This window comes from Dermacentor albipictus, chromosome 3 (genome assembly GCF_038994185.2).
Source record: "Dermacentor albipictus isolate Rhodes 1998 colony chromosome 3, USDA_Dalb.pri_finalv2, whole genome shotgun sequence".
Lineage (NCBI taxonomy): Eukaryota > Metazoa > Arthropoda > Arachnida > Ixodida > Ixodidae > Dermacentor > Dermacentor albipictus.
In genome coordinates, this window is record NC_091823.1 from 53416788 (window position 1) to 53427830 (window position 11043).

General features: G+C 41.4%; 1 protein-coding gene across 1 annotated transcript; it reads left to right on the top strand.

The window, feature by feature from the left end:
- The first annotated feature begins 2258 nt into the window (after window positions 1-2258).
- Window positions 2259-10563, top strand: LOC139046633 (uncharacterized). Its single transcript, XM_070536601.1, has 7 exons — window positions 2259-2426; window positions 4132-4216; window positions 4979-5131; window positions 5211-5423; window positions 7033-7207; window positions 7976-8049; window positions 10187-10563. Exons 1-7 carry the CDS (start codon window positions 2269-2271, stop codon window positions 10469-10471), a joined length of 1143 nt encoding a protein of 380 aa, XP_070392702.1. The 5' UTR covers window positions 2259-2268; the 3' UTR covers window positions 10472-10563.
- Window positions 10564-11043: the final 480 nt, after the last annotated feature.

The window sequence follows — 11043 nt, forward strand, 5'->3', positions numbered from 1 at the left end:
ACAGCAGCACATTGTGACATTTCTGCACTTTCCCAGGCTTGCTCAATTGCTGGTAAAGTAATGTAGGCATTCAACTGTAGTAGTGTAGCGCAATATGGCAGAAAAATACACAAACCAAAGAGACAAGCACGGTTGCCACAATCAACTGTTTACTGAGAGGCCATCCACCATTTGGTGGGCATGCACACCATCGCATCATTGGGAGAAAATCTACGACACAAGAAAGCTTGTGTCAAATAAATGGCATTCATAAAATCGTGCTCGAGATAGTGCAGGCTTGTGGATGCTTCAATGCCGCAGATAGCTAAAGGCATTCTTTTTGATAAAAAAATGCTTCCAGTGCGAATGGTGACATGCGAATGGTGAATGGTGAATGGTGACAGTGCGAATGGTGAAATGCAGCACGACCTCTGGCCTCTCCTTCAAGCATTCAGGCGGAGTCCTTTCCTTTCCAGCCCCAAGTTTCGCACTTTCAATGAAACACTCGGCCACAGCAAAAACTACCGTCATAGGGAAGCTTGCCGAAAAAAAGTCTGCCTGCCTGGAAGTCAAAGGTATTGTATGATATGTGGGCACTAGTTCCAGAGCACAGATTCCATGCGCTGCCATGCCAGACACTTTTTCTCAATCTTCGAGTGGGCAGAATCAAAAGGCACAAGGCCATTCTTGGCAATGTGTAAAGAAATGTATTTCTGTAGTTTTACGTTCAAAAACCGCGATCTGATTGTGTGGCATGCTGTGGTGGGAGCCACTGGATTATTTTGAATGCCTGGGCTTCTTTGTATAAGCCTATATGCACATACACAAGTGCCTTCACATTTCACCCTATGGAAATGCAGCTGCCATGGCCAGGAATCGGACCCGCAACGTCACGCTTAGTAGAGCAACGCCAGAGCCACTGATCCACCATGGCATGCGGCAGGTGGGAAGGATAGATCGCAGCTTCTCGATTTGAAACTGAAATTGTGTTCTGATCATGTACGTTGTGGGTACTTTCTACGTTGCCAAGAAAGGACTTCTGCCTTTTCATTATGCCCACTCGATCATTCCGAAAAAGTGGTATGCATGACTGTGCATAGAATCTGGGCTCTGGAAGTAGTGCTGACATCTCGTACAATACATTTGATTTCCAGGTAGGCCACCTTTTCTTCAGTGGGCCTCCTTGTGGTTTTCATTGCTGTGGCCGAGTATCTCTCGCAGAGCTTAACTTGCTGCTGGAAGGGTAAAGGCCCAGCCTGAACGCTTGAAGGAAAGGCCAAAGGTTGTCTACATTTACACAGGATTTCATACAACCTCAAAAAGGTTGCAGGCAGACATGTTGACCCTCTCGCTTCTTCAGACCCTAATAAGTTGCAAGAACTCTGCTCCCGGGTGCATGCTGAAAGCAAATGAGAATATAAGATAATTATGGCAAAACAGCACAAATGACGGAATGGGTGAAAAACGAACAGGACAATATTCTGTCCAGCACCTGGCCGTTTTACGAGTCCCGTTGTCTGCACTGTTTTGTCATAATGTACTTAAACTAACAAGTCCAGCTAAGGACACTTGCGCCACATAAAACAATGTGGGTGTCCCTTCATAACTACATCATGCAACAAAGTTTACACTGGCCAGACAGAACTATGCGCAAATGAGTATCTTAAGGAGGACGCTGAAATTGCAAGGAAGAGAATAGGTATGCACATTCGGCCATGCACTTTGCATGTGAATGCGAGTCACGACTTCAGTAGGCAAATTGTAGGCAGAAGCAAAAGCGCATGTCACAGTACGCATTGGAGGCATTCTTTGACAAAAATAATGCTTCTGTTTGCGGCAAAATGAAGCATCCACAAGCCTGCACCATTCCGAGTGCAATCTTATGAAGGCACTTTTTCAACACTTTTTTTGTCGTCACATATTTTCCTCGAGTGGATGCTCAACAAATGGTACATTTGTTGGTGCCCGTGCTTGATATACTTTATTGTCTGTCTGTATGTTCCCTGCACTAAACTTCCATAGGATTTTACCTGTTTTCCGTTAAAAGAATCGCCTATAACGCCACGATAGCGCAGGTATTCATAATTTTCCTACTAATATACGATTAAATTTATTTCTATGTTTTTCATTAGCTGTAAGAAAGAATCTTGAAGAATGACTACCAGTTGACTACCAGCTCTTTTATTCACTATAGAAAAATTCTGAGATTCGTCTTGGTGTTTTATAGCTGTGGTTATTTTGCCCTACTATTGCAGAGTTGTGGATGTCTTGGACGTTGAAGTAGCACAAATGCCGCTGCAGCTAGCACCTACACTTACGTCATACACACTCCCACCAGTACCGCTGGACATCCAAATGGCTGTTGAGAAACATCGTGCTGGGATGCACTTTGAAAAGAGGCAGCGACTCATCCAGTGGTTGTTTCATGACCTCTGCTCATATGGAATGTGAGAGGCAGTTTATATACGTTTGCGCTTGTTTTTACAATGCTGTTATCTTGTTGCACTGGATGGCCTTCCTACAGTAAACTTGCAATAATTCAAACTTGGATATTTTGTAGTCTCAGTTAATTCAAACAAATCTTGTATTTTTGTTTGACCCACTATGTTTTTAATGTACTTAAAAGCCGCTTAATTCAAACTGCAGCATTTGGTTAATTCTGCTAGTTCGAACTTATTTTTATTGTCCGTATCGGAAATATCAGCTGCCTTTGTCACTTCAGCTGAACATTTGAGAGCATATATCTTTCAAACAGCTGAAAATGAAGCTGATTGCCTGCCTGCAGTTGTCAAAGCTGTCAAAACCATGAGGAGAAAAGAACTGGTTGCCCTTGCTGGAATAGAACACTTAGTTTTGAAGTCACAAGCTGCTAAAAGCCGTCAACAATTTGCAGTTGATTTTAAATATGCGAATAAATGAATGTTTCATTACAGTATAGGCTAATATGTTTCCCCAAGTCATGTTTATGCTTGCATCTGATAATTCAAATGAAATTCTGGGGTCCCCTTGAGTAAGAATTATCTGGTCTACTGTATGGTGCTAAACAAAGTGAGCCTCCTGTTTCATTTTTTGCAGTACACACTGTTTCTTAGCATGTATGTGTGCAAAAGTGTTGTCAATGCAAGCATGCAATGTTGCTCATTCAGTTTTGGCCAATGTGCAGTAATTGTAAACTGACAGCTAAGAGAAGTATGCTTGCATGAGCATGCAGGTTCATATACAGCCTGTTCCTACTTAGGGACTATCTAAAACAATGCAAAAGATAATCATGATTCAACTAACTGATTTTGATCATTAGGTGTCAGCTGTGATGTAAAAGTTAACAGCACAGTTAAGAAAAGTTCCGCAAAGAACTTAAGGTATTTTAGGACACATGTTGCTTGCATTTGTATACACATCCTTGGATTGTGCCGCAGAAATGCACTTGACATATCCCAGTCACGTGAGCAAATTTAGTGATCCTTCGAGCGAGTTCACCTCGCTGAGTGTCGCTTTGGTGGCATGGTACTAGAAATCAAAATTAATTCGTAATTCGGGATTGATCACAATTACAATCTACGAAGCCATGGGGTGTCGAAAATGAACATTTCCAGCTTGATATGGCTTTGCTTTTCTCGCAAAGGCGCTCGTAACATTTGAAATCATAAGAAAAAATGATCTTAGAATTAGTGCACTCTTCAATTTATTTATTTATTTATTTTTAGCAATCAGCATTTATTTATTTTTAAAACCCAAGACCACAAGCTGTGATTAAATAGTCACTTTTTCACAAAGTAAAAAGGCACGACACTAATATACTCAATTTTGGTGCATAATAGGAGCAACAGGTGGTCAGGCAAATGAAAGTTACACTTTCAACTTTCATAGCCAGCAAGTCAATCTGTGCCATTAACACCAAAAAATCAGTCCTGTAGCACTGTAGCGTTTCTGGTATTGCTCCCACTACCTCAATGAAGTCAGAAATTTGTGTTGTGTGAGAAATGCCCATTACCTTAATCAGTAAGCACACTTGATTTTAGTGATTTTTACAGTGCCTCTCTTTGTGTTACTTGCAGTAATTACACTATTAGTAGAGAATGTGTACGCTTTCTTCTTTTGAATTTTGATACACATGGCTCGCTGACCTCTCTGGTAACACTGGTTTTTGTTTAGGCATCCAGGAAAGCTGTATGAGGAAGCAAGCAAAGCGCTGGTAGCAAAATACCCCAGTTTGGCTGACAGCACTGGAACTGGATATGTAAGCTTCACTACTTTTTACGTATTGCTGATTTCTACTAAGTAATATCTGCAGCAGTTCGTCCTTTGATCAGAATTTTTTTTTCTTCAGCAAAATATAGTAAGATAGATGGAACATGTTATGTTTATGGTAAAATTTTACTTTCATGCGCGGTGTGCCTGTAGTACTGCCACAGTGTTTTTGTTAGTGGCACAGCACTTGATCTCTTTGAAAAATTACGGCTCATCAGTGACTGCTGTGCAATATCGTTTCATCTGGTGCATTTGGTACTGCACAGAAGTATGCCTTGGCCAAATATATTTAGCACGTAGCTTTAGTTCTCCCATAACTGCCGCGATTACTAGTGGGTACATTCACATGTAGGCTTTTGATTAGCTAGCATGTGCACTGCCAGCACTCAACATGGCTAGTAATGAGGTCTGTGTTCATCTCATGCACGTAATGTGAACACCTGAGAGAGTATTTGCATGTTACAGTGACCCGTAGCACCTTGCACATGCCCTAACCACTCTGAACATTAATTTGCATATTTTAATTTCTTGATGCATGCTTTAGAATACCCTAGTAAGCAAAACGTTATTGAAAGCAGCACAGTGCTTTAGAAAAAAATTCACATTTTCTCTTAATGTTTCAGAATGTTTCAAAGCAATGCTATCAACTGGCAGATCTGCCAATTTCTAGCTCTGCTTTGCAGTAATAACCAAAACATATTAGTAACCATATTGTGAGATGTAATAAAATGTTGACATTTTGAACTTTCAGGATTCTTGGAGGGAATCGTTGCGCTTCAAGGCAAAGTATGAAAGGAGAAAGATAAAGATACAGCGTGGGGAAATTGTGCCTACCAAAAGGACTCCCACAAGTACATTGGCCAGTGGCGAGACAATGGCGAAAAGAATGAAAAGACCTACTGCTGTAAGCATCAGTTGCCTGGCGTTGGCATGTAACATCATTTAGTTTGAAAGGTGTCTGGTACATTTTTTTTCTTTCTTAGGTTGTTGAAGTGTGGGATGGCGAAGATGAGAGCAGCATCAGAAGCCACATTGCTTCCATGAAAAAGGAGCTTCTGAAACAAAAGGCTAACTTTTCATATGTCACAGATTGCATGTTACGGACATTCAGAACTCGACGGGACTGGATTGAAAAGGAGTGCCCAACAATCCAGGCTATCACGGATGAATATCCAGCTCTGAAATTAAGCGCCATGGTAATTACTGCTGTGTTTTTTTAAGTGTGTTGTTGTATGCTTGGTTACCAAATACATTTCCTGTATTGCATGGGGGTGCAACATACTTCCACACGCATTCTGGCCAGCTTTGTGGGCTCTCCTACAGTGTTGCAGAAGGAGGTGAAATAATGCACAGTCATAAAAACTGCTCTAATGGAACATGTAAAATTTTTAAAATCTGGGAATGCAATGATTGTGTTTTATTATTTAGGTTTCACTGTAGCATCAGTGTTGTACTGTGGAAGTTTTACATGTTCACTATAACTGCCTCTGAATAAGTTTAAGTCATAGCGCACTTATGTTCTGTTTAGTAAGCATAATACTATTTGGACTGTACTGTTTGCATTCATTGTGCTTCCATCAATCTTTCTTTAACAAATTGTGAGTTTAGTAGTTGCATGAATGCACCATTCTTTAGCGTTCTGAAACACTGCCGTAATTGGAATGGCTACGTACTTGGCTTGCTGGAATATGAACACAAGCTAGCCTTCTCGGGGTTAAATGGCTATGTGGCCCTCCAAACAACTCTGTGCTATGTCACAGCTACTTTGGGCAGCCGAACAAGGTTTATCACAGAAGTTTCAAGACAAAAAAAACTATTCCAAGGACTCATCCTCGCTGCTCACTCTTGGATTATGTGAGCCATTAGATGAAAGAGGAGAGGAAGAACATGGTGTCCTTTAATATAGGGTATCCCTAAAATTTCCCCATCATTCATTGTCATGTTAGTTGTTTGCAGAAAGGCACTTAGAAAATCTTTCTCTTATACTTTGCATGACACATTGGTGATATGGAATGCCATGGCTCCATGCAATGCATAGTGATGCCATGACCAGTCCTTGTACGTGCAATGGACTTCTTGGGTGCAATCTTGTACGCGTTCCAAAATAGAACGGAGGCGGTCCGTTCTTTACGTCACGAAATAGGCGGTATGTTCCATTCCGTTCATACAATAGCAGACAACACGGAATGATTGACAGCAGATATCACGTCACAATTGATGTCATAGCACTCGGCACAGTTCAAATTGACGAATCATATTTGGCTCGGTGGAACGAACCGCCTCCGTTCTATTTTGGAACGCATACAAGATCGCACCCCTGGTCTACGCAAAGTTTAAGTGTAACTTTCAAAAGAGAAACTAAAGCTGCTGCCTGCCTCATTGCTTTAATTGTATGCTCATAGCCTGTTCTCTAGTTTTGAAAGCTGCTAGGGTATTTTGTAGCATTATAATATTTTAGGATATTTCAGGTGAATGCTATTGTTCAAGTAGCTTATCGTCCAATTTGCACCATGTAAAGACTAAGTTAACCTTCTTGTTAGCTAGCAGATGACACATTCCTAGTAGTTCTTGCAGCATGCATTTATTTCCATCACGGTTAGTTTTGTGCGTTCGAGCTGTAGCTCAAGGCTTCCAATATAAGTTGTGCAAACTGGTTTAGGCAAAATACACTGCTTGTACAGCCAGAGAATTTGAAAACAATCAGGCTGTGAGACTAGTGACTGCAATTTTTTTATTTTCTTTGCTTTAGAGCAAAGCGCTAATGTAAGGACTGACCATTTTATCTTTTATTTTTCCTCCATTAAGCTTCACAACGAGTTTATGCTGCAAACAGGTGTTGACCTGAGTACAACACTGCGACCCCTACTGCGTGCTGTTGCAAAGAAGGTAATTGAAAAAGCCCAGAAGAAACGGCATCTTGAGGCATTTCTTGCGGACTTTAACAGTCGCTTGGAGGCTGCCACCGAGGACAAAAAAAATGGTAAAGAGGCTGTTCTGCTTGATGATTCGAATTCACTAATATATGTTTAATCATGATGATCATGCTGAGGAAAGTGTACTTAATGAGTGAACTGAAGTAAAGGTATGGCGAATGTCATCCGTGTGGGAATAGTATAGACATAGAACATGATAGCTTATGTAGTGGATCAAACTACTCACTGGAGGAGCCATACTTGCCGGTTTACAGAGAGCGTTTGCACTCCTAAGAGTCCTGTTGTTATGAAGATACTGCTTACCTGATCTTAATGCTCCATTAGTGCATCTAACAAATAACCCTTCATAACCTGCTATGTAATGATGACGGAAACTCGCTAACATAAAGAATACTAGGATGTCCACATCGTTTTATAGTAATTGTGAAAATTCCTGTTTTATTAGAAAGATATTTGAAAAATATATTTTCTTTTGTCACTACTCTACTCATTTTCATCTCGGTCTCAGAAATTACTATTCGCACACACCCGCTGTTTAAATATATTTTCCAGACATCTCCAAGTAGGTGCTGTGGGTATAAACATTTAAAAGGCCAAAATTTGCAACAAAACAGAAAGGGATTCTTGAAATTGGTTCTTTTTAATTAGCTGTTTGAAGTATTGACATATGAATCCTAGATAGACATGCCTTTAAGGTGCAATGTATCATTTGTCAGGCCTACTAATGTTATGGCTACTTATCCTGGCGGGGCGACAGTGTATTGCTTTTGTACTACCCTGTTTGACCTGCTTACATTCAGCACTTTTCCTTCCAGATTTGATGGAGACTGCTGCAATTTGTTTGCTGCCCTGTCTCGTTAAAGAGCGCAAGGAAGCATTTTTGACAACTGTAAGTGCACCTGAACTGTAAGCAGTAAGCGCAGCGAGCTGTGGGATAAACCACGCCACTTTAGCACGGTTATGACTCGGGCTCAATTCACTACTTTATGGCAAGTATTAGCACTCTTAAGTGGAGCTGAAGGACATCTAAGTTACCTCAAAGATTCACTGTTTCCTAGTATTGCTTATGTATAGCTAGTGACAGGTCAAAACAGTAGCAAGGGCTCCTCAGAGACAAAATGTTCATGTGTCAGTGACTTGCCTTGAGGGGAAGCCTTAGTCTGAACATCCTGTCAAAATACATGGGAAGGGGAAAAGTTTTTCTTGGCAACCACTGCTCCAATGTTAGCAAAGGTTGCTCCATTGAAAAGAAAAAGTGAAAATCTAGTGACTAAGCGATTATTTTCTTTTGGTTGTTTATATACTTTATACTTGTGCTCCACAAGTTTAACTGGACAGCACTGCTAAACATAATGGCAAAGACAGAAAATGACAAGACATGTGCTGTACTTGCAAACAAACTTGTTGAAGAGAAGCCTTATGTACATCCAAATGGATCAGTATGCAAGAAAAAGATTGCACATGTAGATGTACAAAGCCAATAAAAAAATGATAAAAAAGTGATAGAAAGTGATAAAATAAATGGGGAACTAAGTATGAAACAACACAAATGTAAAAAGAAAAGAAACTCTGGAGACAGGTTAAATAATGAAAAGAACACATAATGTCATGCTACATTATAACTTGGTGACCAAGGTAGTAAATTTCCTTGGATGAAAGGGTCACTAAAGCCTGGCTAATGCATTATTCCTTTAATCTGTACGCATGGAATGCTTCAATTATTTCTCTTGTTAGTTTGTTGCTATGACATAAGAGGATAATAGTATAATTGAAGGTTGGGTTGCGGCGGCATGAACGACAGTGACTTTGCAAATGGTAAGGCAGCGCAGACAAAGGGAATAAGTGGTTGTGCTCTTTGGTGGTGCACTGGCCACTCTGCAATTAAGGGACACTAACAGCAGATTTACCACTCAATCCTGCCATGCACTGTCAAAAGATCTGCCTCTTCAGCTGGCAGCATCACTGGGTTACCATCGTCGGCACCTTAATAACTTGTAGGCAACAATGTAAGCATGATGAAGCACGTCGCTGGCGTTGCCTCTGTAGCGTGACGTGGTCAGGGGGAACATGCAAGCACCCACTGTGTTTGCTCAGTGGCTATGGTGTTGGCCTGCTGAGCACGAGGTCGCGGGATTGAATCCCGGCGACGGCGGCCACATTTCAATGGGGGCGAAATGCAAAAACACCTGTGTACTTAGAGTTAGGTGCACGTTAAAGAACCCCAGGTAGTCCAAATTTCCTGAGTCCTCCATTACGGCGTGCCTCATAATCAGAAAGTGGTTTTGGCACGTAAAACCCCATAATTGAATTTAACAGGCAAGCAATGCTCATATCATGCCTGAACATGCGTACCACCATACACAATACACACGCATAGAAAAGCTAAAATGCCGACTGGAAAACTGTAGCACTGACTACCGCTAGACAACTGAGACCTCTCGCACGTGTGAGTGATGATGGTAACCATAATGATAAACAAGCGGTGCTCTTTTTTAGTTGGGTGCTGCAAGGTAACAGTGAAAATCGTGATGTAAAGGCGCCTTCAATCATGGAGGGGCCTATATAACAGCCTATAATGGCGGCCTTTGCTCCGGCTGCTGCACTGCCCACATGGCAAACTCTCGGAGCTGGCATCTGTAGGCAAAGACAGCAACCGAAATTTTGGAAGTAAACACTTCTTATACGAGAAAAATGTGGTGCACAGCAAACTATTCGTTCATATGGCATTGGGACACATTCGCACCCTTTTCATCTGAACTCGGCATGCTCAAGAGATTTTATTTGAACCAAGGCCCATGCAGTAATAATTCAACATATGTTCTTGAGCCTTGTCAGAATTAGTTGCTGCCACACATAAAATGCTGCAGTGTCTAAAAATGATGAGCTCATGCTTGTTTCACCTTGCAGATATTTTAACATGCAAGTTCATTTACTTGCAAGGGTATCTTCACTTATTGCTAATGCTTTTAAAATCAGTGCATCTAACAAATTGTGTCACTCGGTATTTGCAAATTCTTTCTTCGCAGGATAGGAGCACTGCGCACAGAGTGCCTACCGTGATATGCAGTGTTGATGCATGGGACTCGACACCCTTTACGGTCTCTCTGGAGGATATTGCGATTGAAGAGAACACGCTGCCAGAAGCCCTGTCAACATTGTTCACCCTTTATTGGGCGTTCGACATCGTGTTTCCGAAAGGGGTGCACAAAACGCTAGAAGTCATCGCTAAACTTTTGGATGTACCAAGCAACACGCACATGTCACCCCTAGCGCGTGTCGCGTACACCGTGCTAAAAGCATGCTTCAATTGAGAATTCATGCATTCATAGTTGCAAAAGTGTCCTCTGTTAAAGACATATGTATTGCTTTATTTACCTACTTCTGGGCCAGGCGCGCATTTTAATCAGGCTCCTTTATTTTTTTTGCCTGTCTTGTATATTATGTATTAATAAAACATTTTATTGCATTTTTCATTATAGTCATTTCTTGCCTCTTATTTCCGGTGTCTGCCGAAGTAGCAGAACACTTTGGAGATATTCATAGCACATTTTTAATGCAGAAATTGCATTGCACGTCGTCGTATACGAGGCATTCCGAGGGACAAAATGGCAAGTTTAGTCCACTAGGTGTAATTCCAGAACTTGATCCCTGGGGATGAACAAATCATCCCAAATGGATCATCCTCGCTGTTAATCTGTGTGGACTAACCGTTCATCTCGTGGGGTGCAATGGTATGCGGACTAACCGTTCATCTCGTGAGGTGCAATGGCATGTGGACTAACCGTTCATCTCGTGAGGTGCAATGGCATGTGGACTAACCGTTCATCTTGTGAGGCGCAACAGCATTGGGACTAACGGTTAAACCTGGTACCGTTAGTCCATT